This window comes from Schistocerca americana, chromosome 2 (assembly GCF_021461395.2).
Source record: "Schistocerca americana isolate TAMUIC-IGC-003095 chromosome 2, iqSchAmer2.1, whole genome shotgun sequence".
Classification (NCBI taxonomy): Eukaryota; Metazoa; Arthropoda; class Insecta; order Orthoptera; family Acrididae; genus Schistocerca; species Schistocerca americana.
The window spans coordinates 413,608,926-413,631,880 of NC_060120.1; the positions used below are offsets into that span (position 1 = coordinate 413,608,926).

General features: G+C 42.9%; 1 protein-coding gene across 1 annotated transcript in view; it reads left to right on the forward strand.

Moving 5' to 3' along the window:
- Positions 1-348: 348 nt before the first annotated feature.
- Positions 349-22,955, forward strand: part of LOC124595592 (hemolymph lipopolysaccharide-binding protein-like) — a 47,861-nt gene continuing 25,254 nt past the window's right edge. Inside the window, exons 1-2 of the mRNA XM_047134391.1 lie at positions 349-492; positions 8,298-8,465. Of these exons, the coding sequence (XP_046990347.1) occupies positions 8,310-8,465 (156 nt within the window). The 5' untranslated portion in view covers positions 349-492; positions 8,298-8,309. The remainder of the gene's footprint in view (positions 493-8,297; positions 8,466-22,955) is intronic.

The following is a 22,955-nucleotide window of genomic DNA, read 5'->3' on the forward strand; positions in this document are numbered from 1 at the left end:
TGGCATCGGATTCCCTTTTCCCTTTGCTCCTTCCGTATCAAAGAGAACTGCAGATAAAAGATCGGCTGATCAAATTGACCAGACGCAGCAGTCTGAGCTTGTATTGTGCCCAGTAAGACTAGTTACACAGTGAAGTCTTACCCTGTAATCCTGGCGTTAGTAGCCAATTGCAGTAGTGCTCTTTATCATCAAAACAGAACGCATCTGCTCATGTATTTTGCAATAAATAAATGTTAGTCTGTTTACCGGAGAGAAGTATTGCGACCAGCCACCTGGATAGGATAATACGACACCGGTATCTGATTAGTCAGCTGATCCGATACAGGTGGGAGGAAGAGCCCGGCAGATGCTTGCAATAAGCTGTCGACTCTGCCAAGTAATTGGCGGCGACTGCGTGTCGGCGTCACACCACTGTCTGCGCAGCACTCTCGTCTGTCCCCACAGAACGCGCCTTGCAGTTCGCGAAGACATCCGACAACGCGGCACTGCAAGGTACAGTCAACGCACACTTAATTAAACTAGAAAATAATTATTCTATTTTAAAGGAATGTGAATAGTAACGTCACCAATCAGATGCAGGGATACCAGTCCATGTTGATATCGTTCTAAAACTTGATTTTATAATTTTAATACGTCAATTATCTGCGACAAAGACTGTTAGTATTAATGATGTTACGCCTGTTAAGATAGCAATGCATTACTAAGTGAAAGTTTTCAAGAATTTCATTTTCGCTTTATGTTTCTTTTTACACGTGACGTAGTGAACTTTGACGCTCTGTCTATGGAAAACTGGACCAATAAAATATGTAACTTACCATGAAGATTGAGTCACTGTGTATTACCATTATCTTCAGTTTACAGAAATTTATTTACATCTGCAAGAAGGAAGTTTCAATGAAAGATCTTAGTGCTATAATTTCATGTTTATTAACACGTTCGGTTTTCTGTGTCTCATAAATAGTTTTATGAGTTACTATGTATTCCCCCAGAAACACTCGTGTTCTGTGTTTACTGTTGCTAAAGACAGTGGCCAAACGGTTCTAGGCGCTACAGTCTGGAACCGCGCGATCGCTACGGTCGCAGGTTCGAATCCTGCCTCGGGCATGGATGTGTTAGTAAGGTTAGTTAGGTTTAAGTAGTTCTAAGTTCTAGGGGACTGATGACCTCCGAAGTTAAGTCCCATAGTGCTCGGAGCCATTTGAACATTTTGCTAAAGACAGTCTGCTATACTCGTCACTAAATACACTTTGCAGCACAGAACCAAGAAGATATCCACAATTTACTGTCAACTCTCTGCGCTCTACTTTCGTAGTGTTATCGAATACTGAATTATATTCTGTGTCGGCTATGGACAGTGATTTGTCGATATACGCGGGCTACTTAGAAAGTAAGTTCCGATCGGTAGCGCAATGGACTCCACAATGAAAGTAAAAAAACTGTTTCTTTTGCAACAATTAGATACACCTTGCAGCTACAACTCTACATAGTCAGCCGGCCGGTATGGCCGAGTGGTTCTAGGCGCTTCAGTATGGAACCACGCGACCACAACAGTTGCAGGGTCGAATCCTGCCTCGGGTATGGATGTGTGTCATGTCCCTAGATTAGTTAGGTTTAAATAGTTCTAAGTTTTAGGGGACTGATGACCTCAGATGTTAAGTCCCATAGTGCTCAGAGACATTTTAACCATTTGAATCTACATAGTCGCCGCTACTACTGAGACATTTGTCGTTGTATTGTACTAACTTTTAAACACTCTCCTCATAGAGCATAGCCGTTTGTGCCTTCTACCAATTCACTACGCTGATCTGTAGCTTGATGTGTGTGCCAAAATGTTGTCCTCATAGCCAGCGGTTCTTGTGAACTTAGGTGAAACTTGCAGATGCCAAGTCCAGGCTGTGTGTTTGGGGATGAAACACTTCCCGTCGAAAACGCTACAGGAGCGTCCTCGTTGCCCATGCAGCGTGCGGCCAAGAATTGTCGTAAAGAAGGAAATGCATGACGCTTAGATTGTGTGGGTTGCGTGACATCAGGTGAAATCTATCGCAGCCACTCACACATGGCGGGAGACTTTATTTCTTGTGACTTTAAGTGCTCACTGTGCGCTCAGAACTGAAAAAGCGCGGCGTGAGGTGAAGCGATAGACGGGTATACTGGAGACATTTCCCAGCAAATCTGTGCAAATATTCATCGGATTTTCACTGCACTTTCCATTTAGCGAGCGATCGGGCCCTACTTTCCGAATAACCCTCTTACTTGCTACATCTATACCTACGCTTAGCAACGGACCTTAAAGACAGGTCTGTGCATACTGTAGCTAGTTTATGACAACTGGCTGTCGGGGTAACCTTGTATGGTGTGTAATGATTAAACGGCGGCTAAAGGATTGCGTACATGAGAATGGGCGTAAACGAAGCAAGTGACCAAACTCAGGAGAATTTAAGACTGTTATTTATTGAACACCTCAACTTTAAAGTGCTCTTCGTTTCCATCAACCTGTCAGTACCTACATCATCCGATACTGTCTTGTCGCTACGTTCTGTACTGCTTAGATTATTTTCGTCTAAGAGGACACCCATTTAAGAATTTCAGGTGTAACGTCACATATGAATTTTTTCCTCCAATTTCTGTGTTACGTTAACGGATTAACCTGGCTGTTGATTTTTACTTTGTATGACGGCGTATTTTCCGAAACAACATTAATACTGATTTCAGCTCCTAAAACATTGAACTGCATAAAATACATTCTCAGTGTGAACTGGACGATAAATAATAAACATTCCGTCCAAATTTCATGTTACTAATACCAGTGATGTAAGCTGCGCTTTGTTACATCAGCCAACCGGTTTGCCCTTTATACAGCCATCAAAAAAAGTTTTGCATCACCTCGGTTCCGAGAGTTCCGGAACCTATACATGAACATCATTTCCGACCTTTTTATTGCTCATGAAAACCACACATAGCATATTGCATATTGCACCATCATACAGCGAGACCTTCAGCGGTGATGGTCCAGATTGCTGTACACACAGGTACCTCTAATACCCAGTAGCACGTCCTCTTGCACTGATGCATGCCTGTATTTGTCGTCGCATACTATCCGTAAGTTCAGCAAGGCACTGTTGGCCCAGATTGTCCCACTGGCGATTCGGCGTAAATCCTTCAGAGTGGTTGGTGGGTCACATTGTCCATAAACAACTCTTTTCAAATCATCCCAGCCATGTTCGATAGGTTTCATGTCTGGAGAACATGCTAGCCACTCTAGTCGAGCAATATCGTTGTCCTGAAGGAAGTCATTCACAAGATGTGCACGACGAGGGCGCCAACTGTCGTCCATGAAGACGATTGCCTCGCCAATATGCGGCCGATATGGTTGCACTGTCGGTCGGAGGGTGGCATTAACGCCTATCGCACAGCCGTTTCGGCGCCTTCCAAGACCACCAGCGGCGTACGTCCGCCCACATAATGCCACCTCAAAACATCAGGGAATCTCCACGTTGCTACACTCGCCGGACAGTGTGTGTAAGGCGTCGAGCCTGACCGGGTTGCCTCCAGACACGCCTCCGACGATTGTCTGATTGAGGTCATATGCAACACTCATCGGTGAAGAGAACGTAATGCCTATCCTAAGCGGTCCATTCGGAATATTGTTGGGCCCATCTGTACCGCGCTGCGTTGTGTCATGGTTGCAAAGATGAACCTCGCCACGGACGTCGGGTGCGAATTTGTGCATCACGCAGCGTATTGAGACCAGTTTGAGTCGTAACACGACGTCCTGTGGCTGCACCAAGAGTATTATGTAACATGATGCCGTTGCTGTCAGGGTTCCTCGGAGCCATAATACGTAGTTAGAAGTCATCCACTGCACCATTCTTTGGCGGCTTGAGCGACGCAGGTCATCGACAGTTGCTATCTCTCTGTATCTCCTCCACGTCCGAACAACATCAGTTTGGTTCACTCCGAGACGCCTCAGGGTGGCCGAGCGGTTCTAGGCGCTACAGTCTGGAACCGCGCGACCGCTACGTTCACAGGTTCGAATCCTGCCTCGGGCATGGATGGGTGTGATGTCCTTAGGTCAGTTAGGTTTAAGTAGTTCTAAGTTCTATGGGACTGATGACCTGAGAAGTTAAGTCCCATAGTGCTCAGAACCATTTGAACCATTTTTGAACCGAGACGCCTGGACACTATTTGTTAGAGCCCTTCCTGGCACGAAGTAAATGCGGACGCGACCGAACCGCCGTATTGACCGTCTATGGCATGGTTGAACAACAGACAACGTGAGCCGGGTACCTCCTCCCTGGTGGAACGACTGGAACTGATCAGCTGTCCCCCCCCCCCCCCCCCCCCGCCCCCTTCGTCTAATAGGTACTGCTCAAGCATGGTTGTTTACATCTTTGGGCGCGTTTAGTGATATCTCTGTACAGTCCAAGGGACGTCTGTGATACAATAACCAGATTCAACGTATATCTTCAGGAGTACTGGGAACTGGGGTGATGCAAAGAAATGGCTCTGAGCACTATGGGACTTAACTGCTGAGGTCATCAGTCCGCTAGAACTTAGAACCCCTTAAACCTAACTAACCTAAGGACAACACACACATCCATGCCCGAGACAGGATTCGAACCTGCGACCGTAGCGGTCGCGCGGTTCCAGACTGTAGCGCCCAGAACCGCTCGGCCACACCGGCCGGCTGGGGTGATGCAAAACTTTTTTTTATGTTTGTATATGTCACCACTCCGGTTGTTACCTTTGCACGCTCATGCACTATTTAAATCTGAAGCAGCGTTTAAAGCAAAAAATTGGTTTTCTGGTATAAAATGAAACACTTTTGAAATCTGTTATAATGGAATTTTTAATACTGTTAACACTGCAATACCTGTACATCTACTTCCACCTCATAATACCTCTTGAATCTATCTGGTACTTCGGCTTCAGCGAATCTTGTATTTTGTACTGTCAGGCCAGGTACACAGACAATTTCGGTTTCATCTCACAATTTGATTTCTGCACGTATGTTTCACATATTGTTGATCAGCTTATGAAAGGAAAAAGATATTCTTAGATTTAAGTGTTCTTGGAAGAGCACTATGCTACGGTCGCAGGTTCGACTCCTGCCTCGGGCATGGGTGTGTGTGATGTCCTTAGGTTAGTTAGGTTTAAGTAGTTCTAAGTTCTAGGGGACTTATGACCTAAGATGTTGAGTCCCATAGTGCTCAGAGCCATTTGAACCATTTTTTTTGAAGAACACTAGGATTGTGTTCCTTGTTTGACCACAAATATCTTCACAATATCTCCGTTTTTCTGTAGCCAGATGTACCTGTTCCAAGTATTTACGAACTAGTGATGACTTCGTGACAAGGACGGGTGGCCTTCTGTGCCCTGCTGTCAGTGTGCCACTTAATGCTGTTCGGCATCATCGTCCCAGAACTGTTTACGATGAGCCCACTTAACATGAAAAACAAAGAGCTCGTAGTCAAATGAGGCAGCTGATGGCACGTTCTGTTTACGCGTTGCTTAATTAGCTGGAAAACAGCTGGTCTGGGGCGGCAGTCGGATAACCAGAACGTTATGTTAATCGGCTTACACATCGTTAATCGACTTCAAACACTACCTCTGTCAACTACTAGCGATTCTGACGGCATAATTTATCCAGCTCGGTTTAAAACACTATCGGGCAGACAAATGTCAATTGAGAAGGTAGCATAATGTATCTAAAACCGGATGGCTTTTCTAGCGTAGCGGTGATGAGTTATACACACAAATATTCATTGCTAATCAGTCTATATGTTGGCAAGGCCGTATCGAAGTCCGTACCGTTCACATACTGACAGAAAAGAGTGGTGAGGAATTTGGGTTTATAATATGTATAAATTCTCATCGGAATATCATGAACGCAAAGCAGGTAGGTGAAGAATAATCTGTAACGAATGATGAGAAGACAATAAATTCTGACTTACTCAAATACACTGCCGGCAAAAGTTTAGTACACATGAAAAGATGACGTCGATTTTGGTACTTTAGCGGTATACGCCACCCGGGGGTAGTAGATGTATTGATAATTGTTTCAAAGTCGTCAACCAACAGATAACGTAGTGGCGTAGCTACCAGAGTGTCGTCTGTGTCTAGCCTATAATAGGGAATTCTCACAACCAGAAGGCTTAGTGTGTATGAAGTAGGCAGGTCACCATGCCACGGAGACACACTCGTGCTTTCTGCAGCCAACTGAACGAGTTTGAAAGGGGTCGAACGGCGGTCTTCCGAGTGGCGAGATAGTCCTTTCGAAGAACTGCCACACAAGTTGGACGTGTTCGAGCCATACAGCACAGATGCCCACCAGGATTGTCGTAAGGGCAGCAGTACAGCAATGTACATCAGAGGTAAGAGAGTTCAAGACATGTCAATACGAACTGTTGCGAACTGGTTATTAGCAGTGAGATGACGGGCACGGACACCTCTAATCTGTCTTGCACACCCGCCACAGCATTAACGCGCACAACTGCACTGGTGCCATGAGAATATCTTGGAAATGAAATGCGCGCCGTGGTCTTCAGCGATGACTCTTCCTGAAAGCAATTGACGGTCGTATCCGCGTACAACGTCGACTTGGTGAGCCCTGTCTCGTAGAGTGCATTCGTCCATGATACACTGGCAATAATTACTATTCTGGTTCACCTTTAGAGTTTCTTATAGGGGCATTAATCAACGCTCAGTACGTGCAGAATGTTTTTATAACCACTCTTGCAACAGGGTCCGCAGCTCGTGGTCGTGCGGTAGCGTTCGAGCTTCCCGTGCCCGGGTTCCCGGGTTCGATTACCGGCGGGGTCAGGGATTTTCTCTGCCTCGTGATGACTGTGTGTTGTGTGACGTCCTTAGGTTAGTTAGGTTTAAGTAGTTCTAAGTTCTAGGGGACTGATGACCATAGATGTTAAGTGCCATAGTGCTCAGAGCCATTTGACCCATCTTGCAACAGGAAGGTGATGTGTTGCTCCAGAAGGATAATGCTCGTCCACACGTTACCCGTGAAACTCAACGTTGACTGGAAGACGTTCAGCATCTTTCCTAGCTACCACGATCTCCACACTTGTTTCCAGTCGATATGTGTGGGATGTGATGGTTCTAAGCACTATGGGACTTAACTTCTGAGGTCATCAGTCCCCTAGAACTTAGAACTACTTAAACCTAACTAACCTAAGGACATCACACCCACCCATGCCCGAGGCCGGATTCGAACCTGCGACCGTAGCGGTCGCGCGGTTTCAGATTGTAGCGCCTAGAACCGCGCGGCCACCTCGGCCGGAGTGGAGGCTACACCACGTACTAATATGAGTGTTTCAACATGGGTGGAAACCTCATTCCTCAGAAACATTGGCGCTATCTGTAAATGTAATCATTTCATTTACTCCATATGTACTGTTGCAACAATAAATCTTGAATGAATTGGTAAAATCCAAAATTGTATGAAGTGGGAGAAAAATCAGGCTTACAATTCTGATTTAGCTGGAATAATAAAAAAATTACTGGTAAACGAGTCAAACGGATATTATTCTTGCCGAAAAATTTCGAACAACGGAAAGTAAACATCACATTATATTGACGAGGCGATGTATATGTTTATGAATGAAATTTATTAGATGTGATAGTTATTGCTGACTTATTTTTGCTAGAATAAATTCTCTAGTTAAATACTCTCAGATAGCTTATGTTAGCTTTTCCTTACAAGAACCTCTTCACATGTAAGAAGAGTTTCAACGGCAATAAAAACCGACATCTCATTAACAACAATAATAACACTAAAAGTGTTAATCATAAACACGATAAAATAACATGGTAATAGCTGTCCGCCTACCGATGTCAAAACAGTTAACTCTTGCCAACTATAAAGACACATCGGTAGCCCTTGCAGTTGCAGGAATAGAACACGTGGACCCAGTGGAGTAGGTGTTGAAACAATGATAGTAGAAAAAGATGACTATGGAATAGAAAAATCGCTGATAGAGAAGACGAAGGAATAAAACCGAATATGACCAGACATGAAAAAATGGGAAGGTCGCATGTGACAAAACGGTAGTATCACACAATTTTTTCAGTTTCAAGTTATTTTGCCTTTTGGTGTCTTAATGGATGACGTGCCCTATTTCGTCATTATTTTTGTGTTTCTTTGTTAGCTATGTTATACCGATTGCGTCCAAGAACGTGTATGTATCTGCGGGTTGTTCATATCAAAGACCCCAACGCTTTCAGTCATAGTGTTTGAAGTCGTATCCCGTTACACTCGTTGACACTGATAACTTGTCTTTTAGAGACGGCCAAAAATGAAGTCTGTAGCGTTGGCGCTGGTGCTGCCGCTCTTCAGTCTCGTCGCTGGTAGCTTTGACCTGCCAGATCTCTGCAAGTCACCGGGCCTCGAGAGCAAGTTCAGTTTCTCGCTCAGGAGCGAGCGCAACGACACCGGGCCATGGATCTCCACGGTGAGTGCGTCTGTCTCTCTGTCTGTCTGTCTGTCTCTCTCTCTCTCTCTCTCTCTCTCTCTCTCTCAGTATCATCATCACTATTCCCCAATTCCACACTTAAGTGCCTGGTAGAGTTTCCAATCGAACCACCTTCAGACTATTATTCTACCGTTCACTCTCGAACAGCGAGCGGGAAAAACGAACACTTAAGTATTTCCATGAGAGCTCAGGTTCCTGTTAATTTATTACGGTGATCATCTCTCCCTACGTAAGTGGGTGACAAAATATTATCGCCTTCGGAGGAGAAAGTTAGTGATTGGAATTTGGTGAAAAGATCTCGCCGCAACGACAAACGTCTTTATTTTAATGACTGTCAAACCAATTCACTTTTCATATCTATGACATTTTGACTCGTTATTTCGTGACACTAAAAAATGACAGTCCCTTCCTTCCCCTTCGGTCTGATGATGATCCCATACCGCGAAGCAGTACCCCTGAACAGGACGGACAATCATAGTCTAGGCAATCTCTCTCATAGATCTGTTGCATGTTCCAGGTGTACTGCTGATAAAACACAGTCCCTGGTTTGCCTTCCCCACAACATTATCTACATTATTCTTCCAACATAGTCAGCACGGATTGAAACAATTTCGTTTTCGTAATTGTAATCCTTAGGTATTCACTTGAACTGATAGCCTTTAGACTTACGTGGCACATCGTGTAATATATCCTGAATTTAACTGATTATTTTAATACTTATGTGGTTAACCTCACATAGTTAGTTATTTAGAGTCAATTACCACTTTTCGCACCAAACATATATCTTGTGTAAATAATTTTACAGTTGGTGTTTATCTTATTATGACTTTAATAGACGATAAACAAGAGCGTCACTGTAAACAATCTAAGAGCGCTGCTAGTATTGTCTCCTAAACCGTTTATATAGGTTAGGAGCAGCAAATGGTGTATAGCACTTCCTTGGGAACGCCAAACGTCACTTATGTTTTACTCGATGACTTCCCGTCGATTTCTACGAACTGTGATCTTGCTGACAGAGAATATTCAGTCAGTCGCACAACTGAGACGATACTCCATACGCACGGAATTTGATTAGAAGTCACTTGTGAGGAACGCTGTCAGACACCTTCTGGAAATCTAGAAATACGGAATCAATTTCAGATCCCTTGTTGACAGCGACCAAAAGGTTGGTATTGTTCACAAGAACGAAATTGTTTGAATAATTGCTAACTTTGTTTCAATAGATCACTTTCTTCGAGGTAATTCATAATTTTCCAACACAGTGTATGTTCCAAAAATCTACTCGATGTCGACGTCAGTGTGATGGGTCTTAATTCAGCGGATTACACCTATTTCCTTTTTTCAGTACCGATGTGACCTGAACAACTTTCCAATCTTTAATCGAACGAGCAGTTGTATTTGATTGATAAAGGTGTAGAGCTATTATGTCAGCACATCCTGTAAGGAACATAAATGGTATAGCATCTGGAGCGTGTAACGGAACTGAAATGATGGTGGGCTGACAGTAATTTTGGAGCCCGCGCATCGGAAACGGGCGCGCTGGTGTGAGACTGCCAGGGAGTGCACCCTGAGGCCATCTATTGGCGAAACTGGGAATTAGCGCTACCTGTCTGACAATGCACTAAGCTGTCGGAGTCAAATGTATTCTTTTTCTTGGTAATTATAAGTTATTACTGTATGATTTAATGTTATAAAGCGCTAGTAGTAAATTATTATGACTGGAATGAACTCCAGGGTAATAAATATAAATATTCTTAAATACTAAATGATTTCGGTGAAAAGGTGGTAGGGGAACGCCCCCACTCTTGGTGATATGAGCGTAGCTAGAGGTAGCTGGAGACACAGGGATGGAACAATGGAATGGCCTGGGGAGTGTTGACGTGACTGGACGTGCATAACTGTGCTCACGCAAAAGTGATTGTGCAACAGCGAAGAGGCGAATATCGTCGCAGTTTGTGGAGTGGTACGCGACGAATGGTTGTCGAAGCCGTCTCTATGCCACTGGTGCTGATTGTGAGAGTTCCTGCGCCCAGATTTTATGGCGGACGTGCAGTAGCTTATACGAGTGCTACAGCTCGTAGTTCCAGCCGCCATTAAGGGCATGAGGCGTGAAGAGCTGCGTTAGCCACATGCATCTCACCACCAGCACCGACACGTCTACCCAAGGCAAGACTGATTGCAATTGTTAAGTCGAACTTTGTATACATGTAAAAGGAGAATACCAGTTTTCTTTTATGCAAGTGCAGAGGACAGAATATAGTAATGAGTAAAATTACGACGCATGTTGTTCATTGTAAAGTGTAGTAACCTCAAATATAGTGTAGTGAAATCAGACTGAGGCCACCATCGCCTCTTTCATTTACAATTCTTTTGGGTGTAGAATACTTTAGCGTATAAGAATGTTGAAAAGAGCAATGGTCACACCAGAATGAGTCGCCTATTTATAGTTACTTAAATTTTTCTGAGTAACCTTTCAAGTAAAGTCACTTAACTAATTCTATATCAATTGTCCAAAGAGTAATATCCAAAATCATTAAATAAGTTGAAGGATAGAATTTTGTTAACCTAAGTTGCATAAATTGTCTTGGTGGTAATTACCAAGCCAACTCACAGAAATTGAGAGAGTATTTGCTTTGTAGAATCACCTAGAATGATCAGAAATAGTAATATTCAGAATTATGTTTAAAATTCAACTCAAGCCGTTTCACTTTGAAACGAGCCAAAAAATTGATTTATTCTTTTGCTCCTACAGAGCTGGCGACCGTAGTTATAAGTATTTTCAGGAGGATTCGACGGTAAGTCTGCTGCTCTCGTCGTGCTGATAGGATTATCCACTGCTGCTAGCAGTGGTGATTGGATACATAAGCTCACTACCAAGTTAAGTGGGTCAGGTAGGCAGTGTTACCGTGTGAACTGTAGGGCACTGTAGGCCGTGGATCGAACCCGTTCAATGATCACAGCTCTTTGGGAAATAGTCCGGTTAGGAGTGTACTAATCCAATAGGTAAATACTGGCGAGTAACGGTCAAAAATGTATACGCAAGTGAATTTAGCAAGGTCCATGTAGCACCTAGTTAATGTGGTGCAATGGCGAGGGTAGGAGTGGAGTAAAGGTGAGCTGAGCTTGTGGCAGCTGTGCTGTATTCAAAGATTAACAACGTGAATTCACTACTACCGCTTACCATTAGGACTGAGCTATTTACGGTTAAAATACGTAGCAGTAAGCGCAAAGGCGTGACAGCTACAAGTCCGTATTGGCTTTATACATACGGAATTAGGAAGCGGGTCATTCCGTCAGTGGAGGGGGTTAAAACAACCGAGTCAGTTGAGAACATACCCCATTTACTGATGGAAAAATTCGGCGGTTCGGTCGCATGTGGCGGCCGTGACAGGACTTACCAAGTTTGTAGAATAATGGCTGCAATAAAAGTGTTTTATATAAACTTGTAGTTTCAAGAAAATTTTAAATTTAAAATTCTGTTGTAGACAAATATACCACAATTGGTAAGTTCAAGACGACAACCTGCAAAGCAGCAAAAGAAAGTCCAATAGTAGGAGTTAAACAAGTAATACTTGGTTTAATACACATTTCTATTAGGCACGAAATACAGCAGCATAAGATGGAGTCGAATAGTAACAAGCAAGACGAAAACATTACAAGGTCAGATCCAGAATTAGGGACCATAGATATTGTTGTAGGGTTGGAAAATCTTATAGATGAATCCACACCCACAAGACAGGAGGAACGGGAAGTGAAACCAAAGGTAGTGAAAAGTGAACCCAATGTATCTGTGGATGCAAGTCACAAGGGAGAGGATATTGAATTAACAAGTTTGTTAAATAGGATGATGGCGCAAATTCGAGAAGGGAATGCTAGTTTGAAAGCAGAAATGGCTAGTCATATATCCCAACTGGATGAAAACCTATCTGGTAAAATAAAAGCCAATCTAGATATTTTGAATACGCAAAGCCAGCGTATCACAGAGGTAAACAAATCAGTAAATAGCATTGGGGCTGAAATAACAAATGTTCAGAGAAAAGTCACAGAAATAGAGAAAAGATTTGATACCGAAATTCAGAGAATAGAGAAATCAGTGGAACCTTTGGTTAGTGAAAAATTAGAACCGATAATTGAAAGTAAATTACAGGTGATAGTACCAGTTGTAAAGAAAGAGATTGTTAAAGAAACGGCAGCTGATATTGAAACACTGCGCAATACCATGTTGAGTTTTGATGCATGTGTGCAGGAGCAGGAAAATACACTGCGTAATGAGATAAAATTGTTAAGTCAGCAAGTTCAGAATCAGACGTTTCTTAACTGTAGTGGTATCCCATTGGTAATACAAAAATCGGAAATACTGAGTAGGGAGGAAAAATACGATCCTCAAAAGAAACAAGGTGGATGGCATCCAATGGATTTTATAAAAAATTGTGAACGTGTCTTACCAACAGACATGTCGGATAAAGAAAAAATTAATTTAGTAATAGACGCTTTAGCAGGTCATGCTAAACGTTGGGGATTGAATTTGGATATCGACAGTTTGAAGTTTACAGACTTCAAAGAAAAGTTCCTTGAGGAATTCTGGAGCACACAACAGAGAGATAGGTTATGGAGAGAATTCGTTGTCGCCAGAATGCCAGAACATGGGCGTGGGCTCATGAAAGAATACTGTGAAGGATGGTTCAAGCGTTTGGAGTATCTTATAGATCGTAGATCAGAATCGGAGATAGAGTGGGAGTTGTGGAAAAAGCTACCTGACGATTCAAAGCGTTATGTAGGAGGCACTCATCGAACATTCGATGAATTTTTAGAAAAAATCGAGAATGAAGATAGGTGGCGTGAAACTAGAGAGTTTTGAGGTTTCAGAAATCAGAATGGAATAGTAAAAGGTGGTAGGAATGAACCGCAAATTAACATGATGAGAGGAAGAGGTCGAGGAGGTAACTCTCAGCGAGGGAGAGGACACTATCAGGGAAACGGGATGCATTATCAAAATCAGGAAAACTAAATACCGCGCAGGTCAAGGGCCTAACGCGCGCGGAAAGAAAGAAATGGCCCAAATATAGGGAAGATCGGAGTAGTCAGTACTATAGTAGGATAGTGCGTCGTTCGCCTGAAGAGCAGTTACATAAACGAAACTTTGCGAAGTATAATGCAGGGATACAAACAGAGGAGAGAGAGCAGGGAGGAATTATTAAAGGAAATGAAGTAGGAAAAGAATATCGGTCGGATGTGAAGGCTCACGTGAATGAAATAAGTACAATTCGAGGTCAGAATGACGAATTGATGAAGGAAGAGTCAGAGAAGGCGCTGTTTGTCGGTAGGGAGGGCAACTGTGCAGAGAGGCAGGGGCAACGTAGGAGTGATGTGACTTATGGTAAAAGGTTCGTACGAATAGTCGACGAATCGCATCGAGAAGTAATTAAAGAGGGAAGGGTGGATAAGAAAAAGGGGCATAGTGCAGAGACGCATGCCGATTCAGACATTACCTCGTATGCAGAATATGTACATCAGCTCAAAAGCCAGCCAGCACAATTAGAAAGATCTTCCACTCAAGTGATTAGTTTGGACCCGAATATGACGGTGTCAGAGAGCCATACCGATTATGATGTGTACCTAGTGACAGCAAGAGTACATGACTGTGATGAAGATTCTTTTAAAGAAATTAGAGAAAGTGTATCTAACCAAGAGAAAGAGTGTTGTGATCCCTGTGGTACTGAAGCAAATGAGTTGAGTGAGACTGGAATTCCATTAGTAGGGGAAAATAATGAAAGTAAGAGTGGCGAATGCACTATCCAACAAAGGGAAAGTAGAGAAATGGATTATAATTTGCGAGAATTATTCGAATCCGAAGAAGGTCATATTTCTAAGGAGGAGGAATTATCGTCAGAATCATCAGAAAGCATCCAGGGAGAAAAAGAAGTAGAGGAAGTTTCCGATCCCGCAACCAAGAGTTCAGGCATGACAGATTCGAATGAGAACGAGATGGCATTAAAGGGCCTAGACGAAGGACTATTGGAAAAAGTGGTGAAAGAATTTAGGATGAAAAGGAGAAAGAAACCTCCAGATGGAATGGTCAGTATAAAAACCGGAAAAATAATATGGCAAGACTTGGCGGTGGAAAAGGATTTATTATGGGAAGATAAAGAAAGTATGAAAGAGGACAATAGGATGCAAACAATCCTGCCCATTAATGTATGTGGGCACGATTTATATGTATTGTTGGATACGGGTGCTCAAATAAGTGCTATTTCTCACGCATTTTTTGAGATGATCAAAGAGCAACGGGGAGTAGTCATGATGCCAGTAACAGGTGTTAAAGTGATAGGGGCGACAGGGAAATGTAGTAAACCTGTTAAACATCAAGTGATGATGGAATTTAAGATAAAAAACAAGCTATTTTCGAATGCATTTTTAGTAGTTCCAGAGCTCAGTGCCGAGATCATTTTAGGCATTGACTGGTTAATAAAACAGAAAGTAATTATAGATTGTGACAAAGGGATAATAGTTTGTAAAGTTGATAGTGTGGTGTTAGAAATACCATTTGAATCATCTAGAGTAATGGAAGAGAACCAGCTGAGGTGGGTAGAATTTAGAGATGATCATGATTCAGGAATAGGTCAAAAATTCGATTGGTTTCTGGTGAGGCAGATAGTTGAAGATGGAAATAAGGAGACACTCCTTCGAAATGTAGTGGATAAAACGGAAGGACTATCTGATGCCCAAAGGGAGGATCTATGGCAAATTCTGAAAGAAAATCAGGAGGTATTTTCGGACAAACCGGGACGAGTGATAAATTATGAGTACTGCATGGAGGTAGAGGAGCATGAACCTTTCTTTAAACCACCATATGATGTACCCTTGTCTAAGAAAGAAGCAGTTCAAAAAGAAATAGATAAAATGGTTTCATGTGGGGTCATTGAACGGAGTTCTGGCCCATATAGTAACCCACTGGTGATAGTAGGTAAGAAGGATGGAAGTGTACGAATAGTGATAGATGCTCGTACTCTGAATAAAGTAGTGAAGAGGGAGTTGGATCGTCCAGAGAACATAGATAATTTATTGCAGAAGTTTAATGGTGTGAAGTACATGACTAGTTTGGACCTAACTGCAGGATACTGGCAAATCCCATTAAGTGAGGAGTCTAGGAAGTACACGGCATTTTTATTCAATGGCAAATGCTACCATTTCACAGTGGTACCATTTGGCCTAAATACTTCCGTTTCAGTGTTCATTCGGGCTTTAGACAAAATTTTAGGGAGTGAACTTAGTTTGCTAATCACGGTTTATGTAGATGATCTGTTAATTGCTACAAGGACATGGGAAGAGCACATGGAGTTATGCGACAGGGTGTTCAAAGCTTTAATTAAAGGAGGAATGACCCTGAACCTGAAAAAATGCGAGTTTGTGAAGAAAGAGATAAAGTTTTTAGGTCACATAGTAACACCAGAGGGAATTGAAAAGGATCCCGATAAAGTCAAAGCAATAAGAAATTTTCCGGCTCCCAAGAATAAAAAACAACTAAAGTCGTTTATAGGACTTTGTTCCTTTTATCGTAAGTATGTGGATGATCAGGTGTTCAATAGCCCACATCTGAACAACCTACTTAAGAAGAACAGTGTGTATATATGGACTGATGAATGTGAAACAGCATTCAACCGGCTAAAAGACAATTTGGCTAAAAACATAAACTTATGGCACCCTGACCTGTGTGAACCATTCAACATGGCAACAGATAGTTCAGATTATGGATTGGGAGTATCCATATTTCAGGAGGTAATGATAGATGGGGAAAAAACTCATAGACAAATAGCATTTGCGAGTAGAACCATGTCTAAGTACGAAAGAAACTATACGGTTTCAGAGAAGGAGGCTTTAGCTATAGTATGGGGTTTTAGGAAATTTCAACTTTTCTTATGGGGGCATAAGACTGTGGTCCATACAGACCACAAAGCTTTAATATTTTTGAAGGACTGCAGATTGTTACATAACAGGTTGACCAGATGGGCGCTGTTTTTACAACAATTTGATATAGAGATCAAGTATGTTAAAGGGAAAGAACATGCAGTACCGGATGCTTTGTCGAGATTACTGGAAGGATGTGAGACACTAGAAAGTGTAAAGAATAGGGAAGATGTTTTTGAGGTGAATTACTTCAAAAAAACGGAAGGAAGAGAAAAAATTAGGGAAATATGTCGGAATATGCAAAGATATCAAAGTGATGATGATGCACTCAAGTCGGTAAAGGTCAAGTTTGACAATCCGGACGCAACTAACATAAGGGCTTCATATAAAATACATAAAGGTGTATATCTTCAAAGATTAAATAATCCAGGTAAGTGGAGAGTATGTTGGCCGGAACAACACACTGAAGTGCTGATAGATTATGTTCACTTGGCATATGGCCATTGTGGTGCACGGAAGTGTACCGATAAGTTAGATGAATGCTTTACCTTTAGCAACATGGCACGAAGGGTAGCACAGAGGATAAGATCTTGTGATCTATGCCAAAAGGCGAAAGTAACAAATGCAACTAATCAAGGGCCCATGCAATCAATAAAACCTGATGAAGTATTAGAAATAGCAGCAGTAGATATCTTTGGACCATTACCGAAAACCATGGGGGGTTTTGTGTACATATTTGTAGCAGTTGAACTTTTCTCAAAGTATATAAAGCTATATCCCTTGAGAAAAGCTACTGCCAGAGCTGTGTATGATAAAATGGTGTGTGATTATTTTGTGACAGTAGGGAAGCCAAAGAGAATACTATCAGATAATGGTGTTCAGTTTTGCTCAAAAATGTGGAAGGATGGGATAACTGAGAAACAGGTAGAAGTGGTACATATCTCAGGTTATCACCCATCAAGCAATCCGGCAGAAAGATATATGCGTGAGATAGGTCAGTTATTTAGGACGTACTGCCACAGTAACCACAAGAAGTGGGGCATGTATGTGAATGAATTCGAAGAAATCATGAATTCATTAACAAACGAGAGCACTGGATTTACTCCAGAAGAAATCCTGAAAAAGACGAAAAGTAAAAGTCTAGTAGAAGACCTACTAGAATTTCCACATAGAGTTGAATTAGATTATGATAGTAAAAAGAACTTAGTAAAAGACAAGATGAGAAAACAAGCAGATGCGAGAATTCGTCGTCATTACGAAAAAGTAAGGAATCCTAAATTCAAAATAGGTGATATCATTCTTGTAAAAACACATGAAAAGTCAAGTGAAATTAATAACGAGATCAGCAAATTTAAATATATATATAATGGACCATTTAAAATAGTGTCCATACCCAATGTGAATGCTTATTATTTACAGTACCCATTAACAGGCAAACGCCTGGGAGTAAGAAACATAGTGGATCTCAAAAGGTATGAACCACGTACTCTACCAGATTGAAAATAAATATATAAGAAAATATTAAAGTAAACCAATATGTAAATAGTTTTGTTTCTTTTGTTCTATGTGAAAGGTAAATGTTCACTAAAATATGTTGCAGTATTCTAATGAAACTTCTAGTTTAAGTAGAGACTAAACAGACTGGGAAAGACTGAGCTTCTAAGAAAGCCTTAATAGATGTGTAAATCAGTGTTGTGGAAGACATAGAAAAGTGAGGACGTAAAGTGAAAAGGACAGGCAATAAAGTAATAGGTGCATAACGTGTGTTTTACTTGCCTGAGATAAAAGAAGTGTATTTAAAATTTTTGTAAAAAAAAAAAAAAAAAAAAAAGATGTTTAAAGTGTACTGTGTTAGAAGTAAGAAAATTGGAAAGAATATATGTAAATCATTTATGTAATGTTTAGCAGGAAAGATAGAAAGAATTGGTGTTTAATTTTAAATATGTAGTATAAGTATCAAGGTGTATCAGTAAGAAAGGGAAAACCCTTGGTAAAAAGCTTAACGAAAATTTCAGATTCACTATAGGAGAGACTTCTTATTGAATTATCACTGTTAGATACTTCAATAAGAAGTGGGACATGTGTAACGGAACTGAAATGATGGTGGGCTGACAGTAATTTGGAGCCCGCGCATTGGAAACGGGCGCGCTGGTGTGAGACTGCCAGGGAGTGCACCCTGAGGCCATCTATTGGCGAAACTGGGAATTAGCGCTACCTGTCTGACAATGCACTAAGCTGTCGGAGTCAAATGTATTCTTTTTCTTGGTAATTATAAGTTATTACTGTATGATTTAATGTTATAAAGCGCTAGTAGTAAATTATTATGACTGGAATGAACTCCAGGGTAATAAATATAAATATTCTTAAATACTAAATGATTTCGGTGAAAAGGTGGTAGGGGAACGCCCCCCCTCTTGGTGATACGAGCGTAGCTAGAGGTAGCTGGAGACACAGGGATGGAACAATGGAATGGCCTGGGGAGTGTTGACGTGACCGGACGTGCATAACTGTGCTCACGCAAAAGTGATTGTGCAACAGCGAAGAGGCGAATATCGTCGCCGTTTGTGGAGTGGTACGCGACGAATGGTTGTCGAAGCCGTCTCTATGCCACTGGTGCTGATTGTGAGAGTTCCTGCGCGAGAGATTTTATGGCGGACGTGCAGTAGCTTATACGAGTGCTACAGCTCGTAGTTCCAGCCGCCATTAAGGGCTTGAGGCGTGAAGAGCTGCGTTAGCCACATGCATCTCACCACCAGCACCGACACGTCTACCCAAGGCAAGACTGATTGCAATTGTTAAGTCGAACTTTGTATACATGTAAAAGGAGAATACCAGTTTTCTTTTATGCAAGTGCAGAGGACAGGATATAGTAATGAGTAAAGTTACGACGCATGTTGTTCATTGTAAAGTGTAGTAACCTCAAATATAGTGTAGTGAAATCAGACTGAGGCCACCATCGCCTCTTTCATTTACAATTCTTTTGGGTGTAGAATACTTTAGCGTATAAGAATGTTGAAAAGAGCAATGGTCACACCAGAATGAGTCGCCTATTTATAGTTACTTAAATTTTTCTGAGTAACCTTTCAAGTAAAGTCACTTAACTAATTCTATATCAATTGTCCAAAGAGTAATATCCAAAATCATTAAATAAGTTGAAGGATAGAATTTTGTTAACCTAAGTTGCATAAATTGTCTTGGTGGTAATTACCAAGCCAACTCACAGAAATTGAGAGAGTATTTGCTTTGTAGAATCACCTAGAATGATCAGAAATAGTAATATTCAGAATTATGTTTAAAATTCAACTCAAGCCGTTTCACTTTGAAACGAGCCAAAAAATTGATTTATTCTTTTGCTCCTTCAGAGCTGGCGACCGTAGTTATAAGTATTTTCAGGAGGATTCGACGGTAAGTCTGCTGCTCTCGTCGTGCTGATAGGATTATCCACTGCTGCTAGCAGTGGTGATTGGATACATAAGCTCACTACCAAGTTAAGTGGGTCAGGTAGGCAGTGTTACCGTGTGAACTGTAGGGCACTGTAGACCGTGGATCGAACCCGTTCAATGATCACAGCTCTTTGGGAAATAGTCCGGTTAGGAGTGTACTAATCCAATAGGTAAATACTGGCGAGTAACGGTCAAAAATGTATACGCAAGTGAATTTAGCAAGGTCCATGTAGCACCTAGTTAATGTGGTGCAATGGCGAGGGTAGGAGTGGAGTAAAGGTGAGCTGAGCTTGTGGCAGCTGTGCTGTATTCAAAGATTAACAACGTGAATTCACTACTACCGCTTACCATTAGGACTGAGCTACACTCCTGGAAATTGAAATAAGAACACCGTGAATTCATTGTCCCAGGAAGGGGAAACTTTATTGACACATTCCTTGGGTCAGATACATCACATGATCACGCTGACAGAACCACAGGCACATAGACACAGGCAACAGAGCATGCACAATGTCGGCACTAGTACAGTGTATATCCACCTTTCGCAGCAATGCAGGCTGCTATTCTCCCATGGAGACGATCATAGAGATGCTGGATGTAGTCCTGTGGAATGGCTTGCCATGCCATTTCCACCTGGCGCCTCAGTTGGACCAGCGTTCGTGCTGGACGTGCAGACCGCGTGAGACGACGCTTCATCCAGTCCCAAACATGCTCAATGGGGGACAGATCCGGAGATCTTGCTGGCCAGGGTAGTTGACTTACACCTTCTAGAGCACGTTGGGTGGCACGGGATACATGCGGACGTGCATTATCCTGTTGGAACAGCAAGTTCCCGTGCCGGTCTAGGAATGGTAGAACGATGGGTTCGATGACGGTTTGGATGTACCGTGCACTATTCAGTGTCCCTTCGACGGTCACCAGTGGTGTATGGCCAGTGTAGGAGATCGCTCCCCACACCATGATGCCGGGTGTTGGCCCTGTGTGCCTCGGTCGTTTGCAGTCCTGATTGTGGCGCTCACCTGCACGGCGCCAAACACGCATACGACCATTACTGGCACCAAGGCAGAAGCGACTCTCATCGCTGAAGACGACACGTCTCCATTCGTCCCTCCATTCACGCCTGTCGCGACACCACTGGAGGCGGGCTGCACGATGTTGGGGCGTGAGTGGAAGACGGCCTAACGGTGTGCGGGACCGTAGCCCAGCTTCGTGAAGACGGTTGCGAGTGGTCCTCGCCGATACCCCAGGAGCAACAGTGTCCCTAATTTGCTGGGAAGTGGCGGTGTGGTCCCCTACGGCACTGCGTAGGATCCTACGGTCTTGGCGTGCATCCGTGCGTCGCTGCGGTCCGGTCCCAGGTCGACGGGCACGTGCACCTTCCGCCGACCACTGGCGACAACATCGATGTTCTGTGGAGACCTCACGCCCCACGTGTTGAGCAATTCGGCGGTACGTCCACCCGGCCTTCCGCATGCCCACTATACGCCCTCGCTCAAAGTCCGTCAACTGCACATACGGTTCACGTCCACGCTGTCGCGGCATGCTACCAGTATTAAAGACTGCGATGGAGCTCCGTATGCCACGGCAAACTGGCTGACACTGAAGGCGGCGGTGCACAAATGCTGCGCAGCTAGCGCCATTCGACGGCCAACACCGCGGTTCCTGGTGTGTCCGCTGTGCCGTGCGTGTGATCATTGCTTGTACAGCCCTCTCGCAGTGTCCGGAGCAAGTATGGTGGGTCTGACACACCGGTGTCAAAGTGTTCTTTTTTCCATTTCCAGGAGTGTATTTACGGTTAAAATACGTAGCAGTAAGCGCAAAGGCGTGACAGCTACAAGTCCGTATTGGCTTTATACATACGGAATTAGGAAGCGGGTCATTCCGTCAGTGGAGGGGGTTAAAACAACCGAGTCAGTTGAGAACATACCCCATTTACTGATGGAAAGATTCGGCGGTTCGGTCGAAGACTTGGCTTTACTAAGATGTTTAAGTTAGTTGCTTCATGGTACCGAACATATCTAGTTCTAACTTTCTCAAGTTTACATTTGTTCTCTACACGCTCTTCCTCTCTCTCTCTCTCTGTCTCTCTCTCTGTCTCCGTCTCTAAAACGCGCGCGCACACACACACACACACACATGTAATATGCGTTCTCAGGCACTGGAATTGGACTGAGAACCATTGCTTGACGGAGACTATTAGCTTGACTTGAACGAGCAGTCGTGACTTTGGAATCATTTACACGTTTCTAGAGCATATAGGTTCAAAGTACCTTACAGAAATTGGTATCTTTGGAAACCACCAGCACTCAACGCCAGTTTCCAAGCAAATTCTATTATGAAACCTCCTGGCAGATTAAAACTGTGTGGCCGACCGAGACTCGAACTCGGGACCTTTGCCTTTCGCGGGCAAGTGCTCTACCAGCTGAGCTACCGAAGTACGACTCACGCCCGGTACTCACAGCTTTACTTCTGCCAGTACCTCGTCTCCTACCTTCCAAACTTTACAGAAGCTCTCCTGCGAACCTCGCAGAACTAGCACTCCTGAAAGAAAGGATATTGCGGAGACATGGCTTAGCCACAGCCTGGGGGATGTTTCCAGAATGAGATTTTCACTGGCAGAAGTAAAGCTGTGAGTACCGGGCGTGAGTCGTGCTTCGGTAGCTCAGCGGGTAGAGCACTTGCCCGCGAAGGGCAAAGGTCCCGAGTTCGAGTCTCGGTCGGGCACACAGTTTTAATCTGCAAGGAAGTTTCATATCAGCGCACACTCCGCTGCAGAGTGAAAATCTCATTCTGGAAATTCTATTATGGTCGTATGTACATGCACAAACCAAATTAAATCTAGTCATTCATTTCTATCCACATTTCAGGATTCATAGCTATCACATAACACTTTTCACCAAGTTTAAAATTAGCTATAAGAAACGAAAACGTATGATTGAGATCAAGTGATGTATAGGCGGACTAAAAAAACTGCAGAAGTTAGAGTTGATACTTGCAAAACAACTAAGTAGACTGTAACATGGGAGGGAAAAGTAAGAAATGGAATATAATTTCATAGTATCAGATTTAACTTAGACAACAACGAAGCGATAGCAACAGCCAGTATTCTTATCAAGTTACT